Source organism: Hemiscyllium ocellatum, chromosome 32, assembly GCF_020745735.1.
Source record: "Hemiscyllium ocellatum isolate sHemOce1 chromosome 32, sHemOce1.pat.X.cur, whole genome shotgun sequence".
Taxonomy (NCBI): domain Eukaryota; kingdom Metazoa; phylum Chordata; class Chondrichthyes; order Orectolobiformes; family Hemiscylliidae; genus Hemiscyllium; species Hemiscyllium ocellatum.
The window spans coordinates 41,134,986-41,156,972 of record NC_083432.1 but is presented as its reverse complement, the minus strand read 5'-3'; the positions used below and the strand labels follow the sequence as shown (position 1 = coordinate 41,156,972).

General features: G+C 42.2%; 1 protein-coding gene across 4 annotated transcripts in view; it reads right to left on the bottom strand.

The window, feature by feature from the left end:
* LOC132830991 (oxysterol-binding protein-related protein 6-like) overlaps positions 1-21,987 on the bottom strand; it is an 87,296-nt gene that overhangs the window by 24,311 nt on the left and 40,998 nt on the right. For all 4 annotated transcript variants that reach the window (XM_060848985.1, XM_060848987.1, XM_060848989.1 and 1 more), the window contains 7 exons: positions 20,832-20,935; positions 17,859-17,942; positions 14,217-14,367; positions 11,200-11,333; positions 10,372-10,476; positions 6,675-6,800; positions 6,303-6,399 (listed from right to left, as the gene is read on the bottom strand). In XM_060848985.1, the coding sequence (XP_060704968.1) occupies positions 6,303-6,399; positions 6,675-6,800; positions 10,372-10,476; positions 11,200-11,333; positions 14,217-14,367; positions 17,859-17,942; positions 20,832-20,935 (801 nt within the window). The remainder of the gene's footprint in view (positions 1-6,302; positions 6,400-6,674; positions 6,801-10,371; positions 10,477-11,199; positions 11,334-14,216; positions 14,368-17,858; positions 17,943-20,831; positions 20,936-21,987) is intronic.

The window sequence follows — 21,987 nt, the reverse complement described above, 5'->3', positions numbered from 1 at the left end:
CTTTCAAACTTACAATTTGTTAACAGAGAGAACAAATAGGAAACTTTTGCTTTTTAAGGGCTCTCCAATCTGAAATCCTCCATGGCAGCCCCCCTCCCCATCCAAGTAATCTCTCCAGACCTATAGCTTTCTGCATTCTTCTAACTTGGAGTCTCGCACATCCCTGCTGCCTTCCCTCTAGTACAGCTTCCTGAGGCTGCAAACTGTTATTTCCTCCCTCAACCCCTCTCTTCTTGAAGATGCTTCTTAAAACACATCCCTTTTACAAAAGTGTGAGATGACCTGTACCACAATCGCCATGTCAGCTAATGTCAGACCTTGTTTGAGAAATGCTCTCATGTGGCACCAGGGGACTTGACCACGTCAACGTGGAAAAGATGTTTCCTCAAGAGAGGACTTGGAACCAAGAGTCATAGTTTAAATATAAGGAGGCACCCATTTAAGACAGAGCAGAGGAAACTTCTTATTGTCCTGAGGGTTGAGTGTTTTTGGAATTCTCTTCCTCAAAACAGAGATGCAGAATTTTAAGAGATTTTTTTTAAAAAGGGCAGATAGATTCTTGATGACCCCAAAAGGGAAGATAGATTGTCAGATGTCTGCAAAAATGTACACACAGTCATAGACTCATACAGCTGCACTGCACAGAAACCGATCCTCCAGCCCAGCTCGCCCATGCCAACCAGATATCCTAAATTAATCTAGCCCCATTTGTCAGCATTTGGTCCATATCCCTCCAATTCATATACCCATCCAGATAACTTTTAAATGTTGTAGTTGTACCAGCCTCCACCACTTCTCTAGCAGTTCATTCCAAACATGCACCACCCTCTGCATGAAAAAATTGCCCCTTAGGTCACTTTTAAAATCTCATCTTAAACCTATTCCTTCAAGTTTTGAACCCTCCCACTCTGGGAAAAACAGTATTCACCCTGTCCAATCTATGCCCTTCATGGTTTTATAAACTTCTATAAAAGATTGCCTCTCAGCTGCTGATGCAGTAGGGAAAATAGCCCCAGCCTATTCAGCCTCTCTCCGTAGCTCAAACCCTCCAAGCCCAAAAACATCCTTGATAAACTTGAAAGGGTGCAATAAAGATTTACAACACATTTCTTGTAGTAGGGAGACCAGAACTGAATGCAGTATCCTAAACTAATGTGAAAACAGAATTAGCTACAACCTTATTGAGTGGCAAAATAACAGCCTACTTGTGCCCCGTTTGGATGTGATATGATTAGATTAGATTAGATTACCTACGGTATGGAAACAGGCCCTTTGGCCCAACAAGTCCACACCCACCTTCTAAACAGCAACCCACCCAGACCCATTCCCCTACATTTACCCCCGACTAATGGACCTAACACTAGGGGCAATTTAGCACAGCCAATTCAGCTAACCTACACATTTTTGGACTGTGGGAGGAAACCCACGCAGACACGGGGAGAATGTGCAAACTCCACACAGACAACTGCCCGAGGCAGGAATTGAACCTGGGTCTCTGGCGCTTTGAGGCAGCAGTGCTAACCACTGTGCCACCATGTCACAAGTTATCACTGCTGAGAGCTCTTTCTGGTGAGTTTCAGTTTTCTTAGATGTTTGTAGAAATATAATGAGCCAGACCTGGGCATGTTGGCTTTTCACTTGACTACATGTTTACTTAGTTTATAACCAATGAAAAGCTACACAGCGAAAACTCTCAGCCCTGGGTGACATTCCAACTCTGTGGCCACACCCAGGTTCTCTTTCATTGGAAATTCTTCTTTGCTCAATTAATGAAACAGAATGGACAAAAAAAAAAAAATCAGAATCACAGTTCTAAACTGTTGAGGAGATCTTTAGGAATTTGCATTCTCTGGCATAGACCTTCACACTGCTGACTCATTAACCTAGAATTGTTTTTTTTAAAAAAAAATGCATGAAAAGATGACTTCAGGGGATAAATTGCCAAATAGCACAACAGTTTGCATTTATATAACACCTCTACTACAGTTTCAATTCAAAATAAACTTATCCAAAAGGAGGACAAAAACTTGGACAAAGAGGTTGAGTTTTAAAATGAGAGTTGGAGAAGAACAGAGCAAACAGAGTTCAGCCCTCAAGTCTGCTGTGCCATTCAACTGGATTATAGCTGAACTACTCCCTCTCCACTTTCCAGCACTTTTTCCAATTCCTTTGATATAGTTACCATCTAGAATTCTCTATCTTGATCAAAGTTCAAACAACCGAGACTCCACCACCTTCTAGGGCAGAGGATTCCCACAGGCTCACCACTGTCAAAGTAAAGAAATTCATCCTGATCACAATCCTAAACTTTTTACTCCACAGTCTCAGACTGTGCTCCTGGTTTCAGATATGCCCACTGTCCTGCCCAACCGGGGGAACATATTTCTGGTATTTACCGTATCAACTCATTTTGAAGAAAATGAGAATGCCTCTGATTTTTCTGAATTCTAGACCCAGTAGGCCAGTCTCACCAATCTATCTTCACAGAGATATCCTGTAGTCTAGGCATCTGTCCACTGAATCCCCTCGATGGCAATGTATCCTTCCTTAGGAAAGGAGACCAACTGTATACAATACTCTAGCTATGATCTCACCAAGGCTCACAGTTACAGCAAGACCCTATTTTGCTCCAGTAATCGCCAATGTACTATTTGCCTTTATAAGTATTTGAAAAAATAACTTGCAAACAAGGACACTATGGACTCTGCAAAATGATGCGTCCTAATCTCTTACCATTGAAGAAATACAGTGGCAGGAAAATGCAAAAAGTTCATTTTTTTTCTATGTTATACTTCACCGGCTATGAGAGGAGTAGCACTTACAAACCAGGTTATGGATGAAGTCACAGTACAGATGCAAAGTGAGGGAAGAGTTGGAGAAAGACAGACCTATAAGGCAGGTTGTCAATCTAGTGGATAGTCAGGCTTGACTTGAGCTAGACAAAATCAGTGGCAAAGGAACTGTCAAGCCAGTGATTTCAGCCAGCAGAGGTGTGAGACAGGTGGCAGTGAGACAGAGCTGGGTATATGTTAAAATCTCAGTTTCTATTGAGGGACTTAAAAATTTTCCTTTTGTCCACAAGCCAGACAACTTCCCTTTGATCCATAAATCAAAAGTTTATGGGTACACGGGGGAAAAGATTTCAGTTTGCACCAAGGTTGAGGGTAACAATTCACCAGTTAGAAAAAAGATCACAAACAAGAATATCAAATCTCAATATTACCAGTAGGGGGCAGTGCTTAACAGAGCACATATTTCCCAGAGGAAAATATCTAGATAATGTGCACATTCTTATCCTGTGCCAGGTTATCCCCTTCCAGCCAATCATCACTAAGTGAGGGACAGAGGGGGTATCACAGTGAAGACATTAATAAAAGTGAGAGAGACACAGAGAGCATCTGGAGAGAAATTAACATTAACACTTGAAGTCCAGTTCTGAGGAAGGGTCATTGGACCAAAAATGTTAACTACTTTCTCTCCACAGATGCTGCCGGACCTGAGCTTTTCTAGCAATTCCTATTTTTGTCCTGGATTTACAACATCCATAGTTCTTTAGGTTTTTATTCCATTGTAAACAAGGGGGTGCACACTGAACTTCCTTCTTATAGTTCACCCATACAGGAAATAAAAATCATGCCCAGGAAAAAGAGCACTGTCCCATATCCTCTCTGCCTGTATCATGAAACTTTCTGGTAAGAAAATGAACAGATTTCTTTCGCCCCCATCCCCCCCGCTCCCCAAATTAAAAGGTAAAGTTATTGCAACCATTATGGATACTGCTGTTCAGATATGGAACACCTTCACATTCCAGGGACCCAGGTGTGCATTCCCCAAATCCACCTTCCCCACCCCTCCCCCCACCTCGGGCAAGGATATGCACCAGCTGCCCTCTTCTCTGTCACATCTCTTTTTATAAAAAAATGTCACTGTAGCTCCTAATCAGCATCAGCAGAAAATGGTTTTCTCAGCAAAGATTAAACATTTCACTTGGGAAGCAGAAATATTACACAATATCAAGACGACCTATATCAGGCCTGAAAAACCTCTGACACCCCACTCTCTTGGGAGATGATCTTCAGTTTTCTAAAACTTTCATGCAGTGGTACTAATCCCAGCACCCCTCTTATTGGTTCCAATCCTGGCAATGCAGCAGGCCTCAGCTCCTCATTTTGATTTCTCAGTTTTACAAGAAACATTTTACAGAAAGGTAGCAATTTCATTAGCTGCTCCAAGCAGTCTGCTTCAGTTTGAGGTCTATTTTGTTCCCTTCCAATCCCAGTGTTCAGACTAGTAAGCCCTCTCTATTGCCTCATTGTTTAGAGGGTTTACTAGAAAAGTGTTTAGAGAAATTATGGGCTAAATCTGGCACATTGGGCTAGGTCAGATTGGGATGTCTAGTCAGTGGACAAGTTGGATTGAAGAGTTTTTCCCCTTGTTGTATAAGTCTATGACTCAGTTTTTATGCGGACCATATGCCTAAAGACCTGCTGGTATGGTGCACAAGCCACTTGATTGGTCTTTCTTGGACTGCAACAAAAACAGCTATACAAGTGATATATAAAGATGCTGGGCATTGACAAGTAGGAGGAAGGTTGTTGACTGCCATGATTTCTGGAGGCTTTGGAAGAGGCAAACAGAAACTCAACGCTCAGCAGAAAATCAGAGTCCATCCATTTGTAAACCTTCTCCACACATTGTCTCCCTTTACAGCAGAGACGCCCATTATCAGAGCGAGGTTGCTGAGCCATACCTGGTGGCACTAACCAGTTGATCACCACAGTGCAAACCAGCACCTTGCATTACAGAAGGCTGTCACTGATCTCAAATCCATGTCCTCTGGTTCCTGACCCCTTGCCAGTGGAAAATAGTGTCTTCTCATTAATGGTCTTAATTGTGGGCACCGTACAAGTCTTTAGGCATATGGTCAGCATCCATCTGATGACACTGGAACACACACTGCATGCATCAATGAGTGTGCGCTGATGGAATTAGTACATTCCAAGACCTTGTTTAGCCAAGAAATGCTAACGATATGGCTGTGATAGTGAACATGGAAAGTGAACAACCTTCCTCACTATCTACCATCAAGTTCTCATTACTGCAGAGGAGCGCACAGGGGACACAGTTCTGATGAACTTGCAGTTTGATGTTCTCAGTCAGTTTGCTATTACACACACTTACACACACACACACAGCATGAAAAAAGCTGCAGTTTCTGCGATGCAGGAGTTCATTTCAGCATCAAGTAACATACTGTGGGAAACTCTGGAGCAGAGATATACACAAAGCTATCAATAATCTCCAAATGCATATTGTCACTGCTGTTAGATGGAGTATGCCAATATCCAGGACCAGGACATTCGCCCTCCTAATGTAGATGTCAAACCAAACCCATGACGGGCCTGAAAGAGTTTGTCCATTTGCCAGTGTTGATGCAATCCAGCAGCATCAACACACACAACTCTCTGAAGATGACTTAGTGGATCATTGTTTTGAATTGCAACATGGTAAGGCTGAAGAGTTTTCTACTGGCTCTGGTATGTGAGAAAGTAGCCTTTGTAGACCGCCTGAAAGCAAATGACAGCGCCAAAAGAGGGGGGGGAAAAAAAAGGGGGCAAAAAACTGCTAGGACCAAAATATAACCTATTTGACCCCACTCAATGTTAGTCAAAAGTGTGGTGCTGGAAAAGCACAGTAGGTCAGGTAACATTCGAGGAGCAGGAGGGTCAATGCTTCGGGCATAAGCCCTTCATCAGGGAATGGAAGGGCTTATACCCAGGTGTGCAGTAGTTTGTACCGGGGAATGTGAGAGAGAGAGAGAGAGAGAGAGAGAGAGAGAGAGAGAGAGAGAGAGAGAGAGAGAGAGAGAGAACAAAAGAATAGTAGAAACAAGGGAATAAAAGTCTTGGTCTCTCACATCTGGGTGGAGAATTCTGAACAAGTTGAAGTAAACGTGAGGCATGGCTAACTCAAGCAAGCAGAAAACTCAGTCCTGGGTTTGGGGTGGGGGGGGGGGGGGGTGGTGTTGGGGGCCATTGGTGAAGGAGGTATGGATGAGTGTTTTTGAGAGAAGCAGAAAGCAGCAATGACAGAGAATGAACAGTTTGGAGGGAGACAGTGTGTGTGAAGGGCAGGTTAGAAACAGTATCCCGGAAAGGATTGGGGTCAAGGACATAGCATTTCGAGCAGCGGCTGATCATAAAATGAAAGATTCTAGGATATCATTGCTGCGGTGTACATAATTACACAAAATGCAAGCTACAGATGGCTGCTCATGTTACTGATTTAACAAACAAACAAACCTGTCAGTTCCTGAATAGATGTTTCCACAGTGTCTAAATTCTCCTCTGAGTTGCTGTTAGTAATTTCACTGGTGGTGGAGTCATCATCATCAGACATCTGTGACAAAGGAAAGTGACTTCGATTTAATACATATTTAAAAAGCGAATGACAATGAACCCATTTTGTGCATCCCTCTCTGCATTGGCTCAAAAATGCTGTAGAATCTCTCATTTTTTCCAGTTTTGCTACAAGGTCACAGACCCTGGTCTGCACAAGTCTGTTCAGACTACATCTGTTTCGCCCTTGACAGATGCTACCCTTTGTTCAAAGAATTAAGCTAAAATCTTTTCATCCCTTACGTTATTACCAAAACGAATCGCCGACTCATCTACCTCGTTGTCAGAAGAACACGCAGACAGCAACACGTCCTCAGCATCAAAGAATTCAACGTGTGACTCAGACAGTGAAGCGTTACTGTCTAAGGACAGCTGATGAGCTAGCGACCGGTTACAAGCCACCTAAAGATAAAGTTTTGAAAAAGAAAACATCACTTAACACATTCCAGAGCCACTCGTAACATTTATGTTATTTTGTAAACAACTCTCCACAAAGATCAAAGCTTTTCCTCAATACATTGCAGTTCTTTCTCATTCATTTCATTTCCTGCCCATCCCTAATTGCCCAGAGGGCAGTTAAGAGTCGACCGCGTTGCTGTGGGTCTGGAGTCACATGTAGGTCAGACCAGGTAAGGATGGCAGATTTCCTTACCTAAAAGGATGTTAATAAATCAGGTTGGTCTTTCTGATAAACAACAACGGTTTCATTGTCAACATCTGCTGTGGTAGGATTCCTAGTCCTAGTCCTGTGTCACTAGAACATTACCTGGGTCTCTGCATTAACAATCCAATGATAGCAGCACTAAGACCATCACCTCCCCATATTATAAACAAGCTACATAAAGGTAATGGAAGAAATTGCAGAGCAGATTTAGAAGACAGATGCCAGATATGGTTGGGTCATTCCATTACGGAAGGATTGATAGGCTGGGTCTATCGTCACTTGAGGAAAGTAAACTGAGGGGTGACTCAATAGAGATATCTAAAATAATGAACAATTACAATCCAGAGAATGTTCCGTCCTGTGGGGAAGAGCACAATTATGAGATTATAGATAGAAAAGATAGTTATCGAGAAATCCAAAAGGGAAAATAAGAAGATGCGTCTCTCTCTTAGTTCAAGGAAGTGGAACTTGCCACCATGTGGAATTGGTTGAAGAAAGCAGTTGAGATACACTTAAGGAGCAGTTAGACCAGCACAGGAAGCAGGAATCTGGTCATTTGGATGCTGATGAACTTACCTGAGAAACGATAGAGTATTAACAAGACCCTGGGCTACCTGACTCATTTCTGACCCTTACATTACCATGTTGTTGCACATCCTTCAAGCAAGTCTTCCAAAGCTAAACGAACAACCTGTTTTTACCATTACTGCAGCTCTGTTGCACAAGATAACAAGCTCAATATTTATTTTTGCTTCAGCCATCTATTCTGGTTTGTCTAGAATCATTGGGCATAAAAGCCTGAGCTGGATTTATGGAAGTATTTCAATGTTTTGTTATATCCAACAACTTTTCCCATTTCAAATCATTATCCAATTTCCTTTTGAAGATTATAAAATAAGGCTGGAGAAGGAGGGGAGGATTTTTGTTTTTAAAATATGCAGCAAGTTATGATGATCTGGAAATGTACTAGAACAGAACTGAAAATGTGTTGCTGGAAAAGCTCAGCAGGTCAGGCAGCATCCAAGGAACAGGAGATTCGATGTTTCGGGCATAAGCCTTCCTGAAGAAGGGCTTATGCCCGAAACGTCGAATCTCCTGTTCCTTGGATGCTGCTTGACCTGCTGCGCTTTTCCAGCAACACATTCAGTTCTGATCTGCAGTCCTCACTTTCTCCTCGAAGAATGTACGAGAACATGCAAGTATAATCAGTTCTTCTATAACATGATGCCCACGTTCTGCTGCAAGCCCACATTACAGAGAGAAAAAAAAAATCACACTTTAGAAACAGCGCTTAAAGTATTGGTGCTGTAATCACGTTACAGCCAGCACTCATTGGAAAAGTTCATACTGTAAAAAAAAAAGCCCTCAATTCATCAAACACGTTAACAGTGAATTTGTGATGAACCACGTATTATAACAGAACCAAACAGTGTGGTGCTGGAAAAACATAGCAGGTCAGGCAACAGAGTAGCAGGAGAGTCAACATTTCAGGCACATGAAAGGAATTAACCCAATTAACAACACGCTTTGAAAATAAAGGTGCTTGTGTGTACACTGTACAAAGGCACGTAACTTTTAAAAATGTGTTGTTAATGGGGTCAATTCAAATCATGTGCTTGAAATGTCAATTCTCATGCTCTTTGGATGCTGCCTGACCTGCTGTGCTTTTCCAGCCCCACACCTTTTTGACTCCGATCTCCAGCAGCCGCAGTTCTCACTTTCTCCCAGTCGGTATAACGGAACGACCTACACCGATAATTCTAAAACGATAACTTTCAGAAGAAAGTTGGACGAGTACTTTGAAATGGAAAAACCTGAAGGGCTACGGGCAAAGGGCAGTTTTGTTGGAAGAACTAGCGATTCTCAGAGCTGCCCAAGCAGAGCAAAATGGAGTGGCCTCTGTCTGTGCCACATGACCCAAAGATCAACTCCCAATGCAGAGGGAGACATGAGATTTATCACAGTGCAGGATTCTCAGTACAGCAGTACAAAAGCTCTGTCAGAATGCCCTTTTTACAGTGAACATATAGGCATCTTATTTTCAAGGTGTTGTTAACTGGGTTAATCCAAATCATATTACACAGGATAACTGCATTTCCAACACAACAGGGCAGCTAAGAATCTGAATGATCTCAAAGTCAGTTCAGTGAACCGTGTGAACACTGCACATAACCAAAGGCAGTAGCAATTAACAACAATTTTTGGAAAATGTGTGCTGGCCTCGCAAAGTAAAATTCCCAAGTGATGCAGAAACTCATCCTTATAACAGGCTCCTTCCCTGAAGATTCACAGCAGATGCTGGGATATCTGCACATCAGTTGTACCGAGCAGAATCGTGCAAGTCAGCAAGTTACTGTTAGGAAAATGAGGAGTGATTACTCAATCATCAGTTTAAATACAGATTTTTCATTAAACTTGGAGCCCCAGGGGTTCAACCCTAAAATGGAAATCCTTGATCTTTATGCAGTACCTTCCTCTAAATTAATGCCACCTTTTCACAAATTCATGAAGGGTGACAAACCACACCGTTTTGATTGCCACTGTATACCAGTAACTTTACACAAATAAAACACAGCAAGTGTACAAAAAAGGTCCATACCAGTGTTTACATTCCAAACTAGCCTCCTTGCACCTTCTCAATGCAACTTTATCAATCTATCACACTAATAATAGAACATTATCACAGAAGCCCTACAGCATGGAAACAGGCCCTTCAGCCCAACAAGTTCACACAGTCTCTCCAAAGAGAGTAACACACCCAGACCCATTTCCCAAATGCTCTACATTTACCTCGACTAATACATCTTAATACATTAAGAACATAATATTCACACCCCTGAATATTATGTTCTTAATACGGGGAATTATCAAGGCCAATTCACCTAACCTGGACATCTTTGGACTGTTGGAGGAAACCCACGCAGACACGGGGAGAACGTGCAAACTCCACACAGACAGTTGCCCGAGGCTGGAATTGAACCAGAGTCCCTGGCACTGAGGCAGCAGTGCTAACCACTGGGCCACCATGCCACCCATTACTCCCTGCAGATAATTAGGTCGCTGCCCTTTGAATGTTCAAGTAGTACATAGGGGACAAAGGAATGGAAGGATAGACTGATGGGATTAGATGAAAACAGCACCATGGCTAGAGGCATATGTTGGTAACGAATGAACACTCCGATTAAAAATGCTTGAAATAGTGCGTCCCTATTGATGTCCCTTGCTTTTTTTTTTGCAATGAGATTGATTAAAAACAGAATCAAAAAATAAAAAAAATCTCTAGTGGTCAGTAGAAGAATTTTGTTTTACCTCTTCAACTTTAACAGGAGCCAGTGTATCAGTCACTGCATCAAAGCTGGACAGGCACTGGATTCTGTGCAGACGATTCCGGAGATCAGCATTCTGAGACATAACCTAGGGACATTCCACAGGTTAATTTCATCGATGTAAATAGAGTCTTGTTCAAGTAAGAGATAGATATTTTGGGTCTGTTTGCTGGATAGAGTCAAACCCCAATGTTTGTTTCTTTGTATGTTACTGTACAGAACCAAACTGTTTAAGAGACTACGATATTTTTAAGAATACAATATATGTTTGAAATAAAGATAATTTCAGTGATTAGCCACATAGGAGTTTCACTTCAAGATGGGGCTTGCAATAGAGCCTGGATTATCCAAAGCGAATGGTGCAGAGTGGTGTATGCAGAGCGATGTAGATGTTGGAGAGATTTCAATTTGTTGGTCATACTTTGATCGTTTCTGAAGATGGTAACAAGATGCTGGAAATACTTAGCAGGGCAGCCAGGCAGGCTCTGGTGTGAGGAACAGAGGTGTGTTTCAGCTTAGAAGAAAAATCATTCAACTTCAAACAAGAACTCCACTCCTCTCTCCACAGATGCTGACAGACACACGAAGTCAGATGCAGATTAAATTGTGACTTTCAGAAGAGAATTGGACATGTACTCGAAATGGAGAAATCTGAACAGTTGTAGTAAAAAATCAGGTGAGATGGAAGATTCAGGATTCTGACAACTGCAGGTAATTTGCTTTTATTATAGGCAAAAGGATACATGGGTATGTGTAGCAGGATGGTGCAGCTGGAACTGGGGCAAAGGGAACAGACTAAAGATATTCTCACCTCAGATAAGGTGTTCTTTAGGTGTGTGATCTGAATAGCTGGTGCAGTCTCCAGTTCCTTCTCCCGCCAGATCTGCTTAAGTTTCTCCCTCTCAATTGAGAGGGTGTTGAAGAGGGACTTCAAACCTAAATGAACTGGAAGTTAAAATGGGAAAATACAAAGGTGATGAAATCCAGACAGACTCCGCCTTTTTAAAATGAGCACATCCTGTTAATTTTTTGTTCCTCCCCTTCCCCATTTCTTGCTCACCAAACAAACCGCACAATGCGCAGACAAATGGCAACTGGTGGGAAAGGAAGATGACTGGCTATTCCACTGCTGCTCTCAAAATGGTGAAAATGATATCGTGCGCGCAAACCTCTCCGCTCCTCTGGCAGTGAGAGTGGTGCAAACCCAGCATCATCATTTTACGACAGTGTCAATTGCAATAAGCCCTAGAAAAGTATGCAAATTGGTAACTCGGCAACTTGCATTGCTTTCCATTTCAGAGCGTGACTATCTTCTGTTCTGGGATTCCTCAACTGCCCAGCCAAGTTGAGGAACTCAGTTTAGAGGATGGCTCACAGGGGAACCCAACAGTAGCTGGTATTATCATAATAAACCAAGAGCCCAGCTAACACTCTGAGGTCATGGGCTCACGTCCTGGCTACGGCAGCTGGTGAGATTGAAATTCTTCTGATTTATTTTCTCATTACATGGCCTGCTGTTAGGAGGGACATTGCATTCCATTACCATCCCTATCCAGGATGGTTAACGTAAACACTATGAAATAGCCCATATTTTCAAACAGGAAAAGAATTAAGCCTCGTGGAAAAAGTTCAAACATGCATTAAAATAATGCGGTCCTGTGCAGAAAGCCAAATAGTAAAGGGAAATGATTAGTGTTTCACTGTTGTGCACATCTTTTGATATTTTAGCTAATTTCAAAACAATACTGCATTGCTAGTTAAAGATTGAAAGAGAAATCCAAATTCACTGTTTCAATCAGTTGACTGTCATAAGATTTCATTCATAACTATTGCTTAGAAAGATTTAAACAAGGCAAGCATAATTAACTTAATAAGTACCTAACGTTACATATTCCGCACTCCAGTTTACGTACTACTTCCCCTTCCCCCTCCATTAAATCTAATTAATTTTAGGGCCCACTTTAAGTGCACTGCAGTCCTGTGGAGAATTGCCTCAGCTCCACCTATTCTCAGAGATAACCCATTCACTTTCTCTATACAGTGGAAGGCTCAGTTCCTTTGTTTGGTTATTTTAATAATTCATCCAAACTACCATGGTTGCTTTCCTTTGCGTTAAGAAACTGGGGCCAATTGTAGATGGCAGTCATCTCTGTACTGCCCCTCAAAAGTCAAACGGAGTTGAAGCCTCCCCCGCCTCCAGAAAGACAATCATGAAGTTGGTGTTGACTCCCTTTATACTGTAAGTCAAATCTAACTGCTAGTTACTTCAACTAACTCAGTGGAAGCGCAAACCACACAGTGTCCAAACAGCAACCTGAACAAAAAAAAGCTATCCCAGCAAATGCCTAGATACATCGAAACCAGAGAACTGCAACTATCTCCATGATGGCACAGCCTGCTCTGGACTATCCTCTGTGGAGGGAGGGAGGGGAAAGGAACTTGCTTAACAAAGCAGAGCCTGCAGCTGCATTGTGCCAACTCCCAGCATTAAGTGGGCATGCTGGCACGGTCATTTATAACCAGTAAGTGGCCAAGACAGAAGTCCGAGCCAGAATCAAGAGATCAGGAAGCAAGGCTATTGAGTCATATTTATGATGCAAGTTGTCACATACTGAAGACATCAAACAGTTACAACACCTTGTTGGTGTCAACAAGTATTCCAACAGCCACACTGGGCTGCAAAAAAAAAAACAGTCCTGCGGCTACCCCATTCCCAACTCACCGGAGTTTGCATTTTGCATCAGCAAAGGACAGCACTTTGTAACAGAAACATCAGTTAGCTCAAAACTGTTCAAGCTTTTTCCACAATTCAGCTAGATCACCGTCCATCTAAAGTACACCTCAATTTACCTGCTTTTATTACATACACCCTTCAATAAAAAATACATTGTATACCCAATGCCAGCCTTGTGTGTTTCAACTGTCTTTTGGGGGAAAAGACTTCCAGATTGTCTGAGAATTAGGGCCAGATAGGGCAGCGCGGTGGCTCAATGGTTAGTACTGCCACCTCTCAGCACCAGGACACAGGTTCAATTCCAGCCTCAGGTGACTGTTTGTGTGGAGTTTACACATTCTCCTCATGTCCATGTGGGTTTCCTCTGGGTGCTCTGGTTTCCTCCCACAATCCATGGATGTGCTGGTTAGTCGGATTAACCATGCTAAATTGCCCATAGTTTAGGCACATTAGTCAGAGGGAAATGGCTCTGGGTGGGTTACTCTTCAGAGGGTCAGTGTGGACTTGTTGGGCCAAAATGGGCCCGTTTCCACACTGTAGGGAATGTTATCAAAATCATCCAGGAGAGATGTTAGGAGGCACACAAAGGGTGATAGAAGTTTGGAACATCTATTCCACAATCAGCATTGGATGCTGAATCAGTTTATTTTAAAAGGTTAATAATAATTATCAGTTAATTTTAAATCTGTGATAGATAATTTTTTGTTAATCCAAGTATATAAACACACCAAAATGGAGTTAGGGTACAGTTCGGTTATTGGATGGTGGAACAGGCTCGAGGGGCTCCTGTTCCTCTCCCTCTATTTCCACTAAGTGTGAACTAATTCCTGACTTTCCAGTCAATGGTTAACACTGTCGACTTGACAATTACGCTCCCAAGTTCTGGTTTTCCACTACCAATGCAAATATAGTTTATCGGTATCAAAACCCTTAATTATTTTGATTGCAGTACTTCGATCATTCTTCAACTCCTTAAATTGAAGAGCATACTGTATTTCCACAACTCAAATGGATTTAAATCTCAGCAACACACAGATGAATCTGTGCTGTACCCTCCCTAAGGGCTAACCTGTATGGGGCTCCCTCACTGTTACCTTTCTGCGATACAGAACAGAAATCCTGCTGTAGCTGAAAATAATCTTCTTTTATCGTCATGGGGACAGAGACACTTTTCCAGTCCAGGCAGTCAGGCAAACTGGGTGTGGAGACATGCAACTTTGCAGAACGCATAACATCAGAGGAGGTCTAGAGTGAAAAATATTGTTAAAACAGAGTCACAGTCATCATTCAGAAAAATGAAAAAATAAAATCCGACCTGCCAGCCTGGAGAAGTGGCTGACAAACAGTAACATTCTGCACAGGAAATAGAACTATCCCATACAGCAATCTATAGAACATGGAATGTAGATCGTGCACTGTCCAATGCAGAGCCTGGATGTTAAGAAACCATTCTCTCCCAGTCACCCCATAACATCAATCATAACGAAATCAATTGGTTATTAAGTCTGTTGTTCTCTACATAAAAGACTTCTGTTAAACTTGCAGGCCACAGTTTCCATCCTCCTGTTAGCTTTTTATGCCTCTCACTCTGCTTGGTAATAGGCCATTAGTGCTTTATTAAAATTGCTGGCAGATCATACAAAACAATAGCCAAGTCTCAACTGCCAACAGCATGCAACAAGACCAATCCCAAGTTTCTGAGGCTTTACACAATTTCGCTACAAAACAGAGACTGTAATTGGATTGGATCTTGACCAGAATCAACAGCCTTTTTGCATGTTGGAAGTCCGTTTGCATTGCTTTATGCTTCCAACCCCACTCCAAACTTTCTCTCCTGAAGGTGGTGACTCTTAATTACTTCTCTGCCAAAGGGAGTCCAGTATCTATTCACATCACAACTGGTCCAATCCCGTTTTCACCTGAAGCACAGGTGAGCTCACATCTCAGGAGTCAATGGAAAACCCTCATGCACCATGTCTCATTCCTCAACATCTCTAAATCAGGAGTATTGTAGCAAATTGTTCCTAAACGTTCAAAACCCAGGTTGGCCATCTAGCCTGGCCTTTCAGGTGCTTACAGTTTAAGGGAGATGGTGATAGATTGGCAAAAGTTACCACTGAAGATGTTACCTAGTAGGGTGATGAAATGTCTGAAAATGAACCTTCCAGTTCAGTGAGTAAACCTACACCCAAAACCCCAACCTGAGCTACAAATCTTCTCAAAACTTGCTATTTTACAGCAATTGATGATATGCTCATTATTGAGCCTAACTTTCAACTGCAGATTTGTTTATTAAGTTCACATTCTGCCACCGATCATTATGGTAACTGAACCCATTCCTCAAATCAGAAGATTGTGGATTACTAGTCTGGTGATGTTGTCCCCACTCCCCCACAATCCCACATTGAGGCAGCAAGTTTTCTGTTAAAATAAAAATCAATACTTGCACAGAAGTTTTTAAACAACCTTGAATCTTCCAATCACACTTCACATTCAGTGAGTTACATCTAAAATCCTAGCTACTCTCATGATGTTGATAAACACAGGGGCTAGTTCTGCCAGGAGCAAGGTCCTGCAAACACCTAGTGGCCAGATTATCTGTTCAAAAGTTAGAGGTGAAGCCAGGAAACATTGATGAGAAGAATCTGGAAAATTTCCCCAATTCTCCCTCAAAATACTTCCCTAACATCATTTATGTTCACCTACCCTGGTAAGCCGGGCTTCAGAAAGAGGCCTATCAGAGTAAGAGAAAGTGAGGACTGCAGATGCTGGGAATCAGAGGTGAAAAATGTGTTGCTGGAAAAGCACAGTGGGTCAGGCAGCATCCAAGGAGCAGGAGAATCGACTTTTCAGGCATAAGCCCTTCCTGAAGAAGAGTTTATGCCCGAAACATCGATTCTCTTCCTCCTTGGATGCTGCCTGACCTGCTGCGCCCAGAGTAGGCCTATCAGAAAGATGGCTCCCTCTGCACTCAAAGTGTGAGTGCACATTATATACTGGTTAATGGATGGGGTTGAACCTGTAACCCTTTAACTTGCAGCTTAAACATCACCGCTTGAGTCATATTGACTGACATTTTACTGCTGAACTTCTCACTTAAAAAGAATGTTTCACAAAGAACAGTTCTACAGGGTAAGCATCATGGGAGTTTCACATTATGGCAATCAGCATAAAGCAGCCATTGTGAGAGATTACATTCAGATGATCATTCCTTTCCTCAAGTTCAAACATGGGGGTTGCAATTAAACAGAGAGCCAGTGTCTCATTGTCTGCATAAATTATTTTGCTTTGTATTTTAATAAAGGCCATAGAAAAAAAGACATCCAAAGTAAATAGATTAATTCCAGCAATAGCTGGGAAATCTCAAAAGGACACATTTGCAATATCACAAGGGGCTGATTCCATCCTACAATGCCTTGGAAACAATGCAATATTCTGAACTTAAATGTATTCAAAACGCAATAGGACATGACTCAAGAAGTTGAGTCAGGGTAGATTTGTAATGATTTTAAGTCAGGCACTGATGAGAAGAAAAAAAATCCATCTTTTCAGCTATCAATTTCAAACTTCTCTTTGATTTGGAATTACTTATTTTTTTTTAAAAATCAAATCCTCTGCGTTGCACACAAGATCAGTGGCCAAAGAAAACCCGTGAATTACCCCAGTTTCCTCCTTTTTCTGAAGGCAGAGGTTCAAATGGAATGCCTCCAGATACTGAGCATATATTACCCATGGTAACTCCAGTGCAGTGCCAAGGGAGTGCCTTCAGTCAAAAGATCCTTCAGATGTGAAGTCACACATGAGCACTGGGACTGGATTTTATGCTTGTTGGTCTTGTTTTGGCTGGGCGGGGATGTACTCATCCCCGATCCAAAAGGGTTGTGGGTTCAAGTGCCACTCAAGACTGGAACACAAAATCCAGGGAAATGTAGCAGTGTAGTACTGAGGGAGTGCTACAGTGTTGCAGGTGCCACTGTTCAAATCAGGCAATAAACTATGGTCTTTCTGGTGAAGAGTTTATGCTCGAAACAGACTCTCCCACCCCTCAGATGCTGCCTGACCAGCTATACTTTTCCAGCACCACACTTTTTGACTGATCTCCAGCATCTGCAGTCCTCACTTTTAATATTAATGCAAAAGACCCAACGAAACCTTTGGAAGGTAATCAGGGTGTTCTCAACGTCCCAGTCAATATTTAATCTTGTGTCAAGGCTTGGTCCTCGTTGGAAATGATCGAGAGGCTGAGGAACCTGGGCCAATATTAGAAGAATGAAATGTGATCGAATTTGAAACATTCTGAAGAGGTTTGACATTGCTAGGGAATTGAGAACATGCAGGTGGGGGGGGGGGGAGGGGGGAGGGGGAGCAGGGGTGGAAGTACACACAGTCTCAGAGTAAAGAAGAATGTGACGTTTCAGGCATGAGCCCTTTATCAGGGATGACAATTTTCAAATTTTGCTCCACTCCAAGCCCAAAGATCATGAACTTAAAATGATACTGATTATTGATGTTGCTGGGAGAACTGGGGCTCATTGGCACAGTGATAGTGTCCCTACCTCTCGACCAGAACACCTGGGCTCAAGTCACAACTGCTCCAGCATAAAGTTGCGCTCTTCTGCATTAACTTACAGACTGAGCAAAAACTGCTGCTAAAACAAGGGAACACCGGACTAATGAAAGTTGGAAGACTTTCCAGAGTCTACATTTCAGGTAGAAATGCAAATCAAATACATTACCTTCGTCTCATCTTTTGCAAAACTTTGGGTGCACCATATTTTGGAGGAGCGTTTCTCTTTCTTTGGTTTGTCAGTGAGGAAACCCTGGGCAATTCAAAAAGCAAAAGATACCATTTTGAAAATAGCAAATGCAGCAGATTGTCATAAACTAGAACAATGGTTTGAAATTGAAAAAATGCTGCTCAGTTCAGGAATTCCATTACATATTAATTTTGGGAACAGTGACTGAAGTGAACAATTAGTGTCTCAGCTTAATTTGTTACACAATGCCAAATATTGCAAACCATGAAAGAAAAGAAAAACAAGTTATGGTGTTAACCATACCCTGTCACAGATGGGATTCTTAAAACATGGTGTCGTCTTAGAAATAAAGTTCTATTTTGATTCCTCCACCTCCCCCCACCCCCCAACACAACATCTTCACTCACCCCTTTCCTTAAAAGGATACTGTTTTTTTTTAAATATAGGAGGAATCACAGCTTAATATTTAATTTGTTATTTATCAGTGAATACAAATACTTCCAAGGAAGGAATGGTTTTGCAGCGTTCAGAAGCCAGTTATCCTCCGGTTTGTTTCTTTGGCTCCATGACAGAGCCAGGGGGTTGCACTGGTCTAAAAGCCTCTGAGCTGATGGGAAGCAGGGTTTTAGCAATCTCTAAGTTGCAAAAACCTTGCACCATTTACACCATTTCCTTCCGAAGTTGCTTCCACTTTTCCACTCGACAGGAGATGCTCTTGTCTACAATTCACCGAAACGATTTTACTGCAAAACTTCCACCACTTCCTAGCCCCATATTTTATTGTATGTAACCAGTGCAGGTACAACAAGACATTGATCTTTTCTGTGCTACATCATTCCTTAAAACTGTCCAAAACAATCCATTCAAATTTCAAGTTATTTAAATTGATTTAGAAAAACGTAGTAATATTTCCCACAGGTTTGCTATCAAGCTATCAGCACACTAACAAAAGATTCCTCTTTCTCTCAGAGAAAAAAAAGCAAGTAATAATTCTCTTAGAGATAAGTGCTCCCTTGATGATCAATTATAATTGGAACACTGGATTACAAACAAGCTGTCTGCTTTTAATTTTAATGCAATTAATCCCAACCCTGTTGTTTCATACAATAGCCAAATTTAAAATCCCTCTTTTCTGGTTTAAATAATTTATAACCATAACTAACCTGAATTTATGACTGAAGTGAGTTGCTGCATCTTCAGTCTAAACATCTACTGCCTTCTTCTGATGCAGTTAAAAGAATAGATTTCCTCACACTGGTTTCATAATATTACCACAGTTTTTCTTTCAAACATCATGTGAATGCTGACCTAGCCAACGACGCCCACATCCCATAAACAAAATCATTAAAATAAATTACTCCAGTTCCTTTTTATCAACACTGGTTTTATGGTGACCTTCTGTCCTCCATTCCTAATGCACCAGACTCTTTCTGATGTGCTCACTCACTGCTGCCAGCAGATTTTCGCTATCTCAGCTGAACAGCCAGTCCTTTTCAAACAGAGTTTCAGTAGGCGGACTGTGGCAGGCACCACAGTTCCAGTCCTCTCCTTGTCCAGTGTCTGCAAATATATCCTCTGCAAACTAGTGGAGGATCTCATCTTCAAAACTAGGTAGTTTACAACCTTCTGGAGTTCAACCCCTTCAAGTGTTGCAATTGTACTAGCCTCCACCACTTTTTCACACACACGGTGCTACGCTTGTGGAATGAGCTGCCAGAGAAAGTTGCCCCTTAGGTCTCTTAAATATCTTTCCCCTCTCACCCTAAACCTATGTCCTCTAGTTCTGGACTCCCCCACCCCAGGGAAAAGACTTTGCCTATTTATCCTATCCATGCCCCTCATGATTTTGTAAACCTCTATAAAGGTCACCCCTCAGTCTCCGACACTCCAGGGAAAAACAGCCCCAGCCAGTTCAGCCTCTCCTTATAGCTCAAATCCTCCAACCCTGGCAACATCCTTGTAAATCTTTTCTGAACCCTTCATTGAGTGATTAGAAGAGGAATCACTGGTTAATATTCCTCCTGTGCCTGGGACACAGAGGTGAAATTTAACATGTTTGCATAAGAACCTTCAAACCTGCTCTGCCATTCAATTAAATCAATTCTTGAGATCAGCTTACTCTATACAGGCTGGGGCCTAGAACCTTCCTGTCTATATGTCTGAAAGAAACTCAAATGTTTCACCCAGATTATGGCTTTTACATCTGTTACTGCTGAGGGGAGCATATTCCTTGCACTGAAAACACAATGTCCATAAACTAAACTGCTCAAAACTAATGGCTTTTTAAAAAAGTATTTAAATAATTACTGCACGTGAACATCAACTGCACACTTTTGCTTTCCCTGTCAGTTATTAGAGTCAAACCATTCAATATTTAAGTTTCCATTTTTAAATGAGATTGCAATTTTTCACACATATCCAATCTTTGGCTCCTTATTCAGATACCGACACCACAGCACAGCACAATACCTCATTCATAAGAGTAACTGCTCTCTCCCCTGTATTCTCTACAACCAAAGAAAAATTCATTCATGAAACGTGGGCACTGCTGACTGGGCTGCACAAGCCCAAGAAAGCAACTCCTTATCACTTTCCCACAGGCTTGGCAACAAAGGACGGACAACAGATGTTGATTTAGCCAGCAATACCTAGCTGGCTTTCACCGGATGTGGATCAGGACAGACCACTGACTCGCAGAACTCCGAGTGGAGAGTGACAAAAACAGGAGGGTCATTCGGGATGGCACTAAGCACATTGAGAGCAGACAGAGGTGAAACCAAGGACAGAACACTCAAACTTCCAACCAACCCAACTCTTCAAGCACTGCCTTCACTCCCAACATGTGCCACAACCTACCAATCACAGGCTGGATGTATCCAGTGAACCAGAGTGCAGGCAAGCGAGACTCAACTTTCAGAGGCTCATATCTGTGCAAAACCATTAGTGTCATACCTGAGCATCACCAATGATGGGTGCTGAGTGAACCCGGTCCACCACCTCCAGCCTCTGCAGGAGTTTATTCAACTCTCCCAGATTGGATTGACATTCACCAAGATCTAAAAGGTTTCAGAACACAAGATTTGTAAACGAGGTGAATACACTGTGTATGAGCACTTGTCCCCAAGACTCATGTCAAAAGCCCAAGGAATCCAAAAGGTTCGTTCTTGTCCCCACTTTGAGATCTGATATTGGATGGATAAGTACTTTACTTTGGCTTTTCCTTTCCTCTGACTGACTTCTCTCCCTCCCTGAAGACACCAAATGACACTCAAGTAGGTTTTTGAGAGAGCTAGCATTTGTCTTAAGTGGTTTAATCCTCATTTTCAAGTCCTCACACTAAGTTATCACTAGCCCCAGGACTCCGATGTCCTGCACTCATCCAGTTCTATTCCTTGAACATTCCCAATTTTAAATCACTGTCACTTGTAGGTAGCAGGTGATCAGGCTCCAAGGCTCTGGATTTTCCATCCATATCACTGGCCTTAGAGGAGAAAGAGAGGCAATCTTAGCTCTTCTGGTCACCTGCCCAAACAATGCCTCATAGAGACTGAAATGCCTCCTAAACACTCATGGGAAGAACCAGCCAACTGTTTAATTACATTTAAGTTGTGATATAAATACACTTCTTGTCAATCTTCTCGAACGAGTCCAGCTGAAATCAGTAGGTTATTTGATTGCATCAGAGGATTAAATAGGGTGGACAGTGAGAGTCTTTTGCCTCGGATGATGATGACATCTGCCTGTATGAGGGGGGGGGGGCATAGCCACAAGTTGAGGAGTGACAGATTTAAGACAGAAGTTAAAGGCAGGTTCTTTATTCAGGAACGTGGTAAGGGGGTGGAATGCCCTGCCTGCGAGTGTAGTTAACTCAGTCAAATTTGGGGCATTTAAACACAGTCCTTAGATAAGCATATGGATGATGATGGGATAACGTATGGGGACGGGCGGAGATTAGTTCACAGGTCGGCGCAACACCTAGGGCCGAAGGGGCCTGTTCTGCACTGTATTGTTCTATGTTCTAATGCCTGTGCTCACATGAGTACACTGTCCAATAAACAAACATGGGCAGAGACGAAGTGAAGGGAACTGAACCCATTTTGTTTCTGCA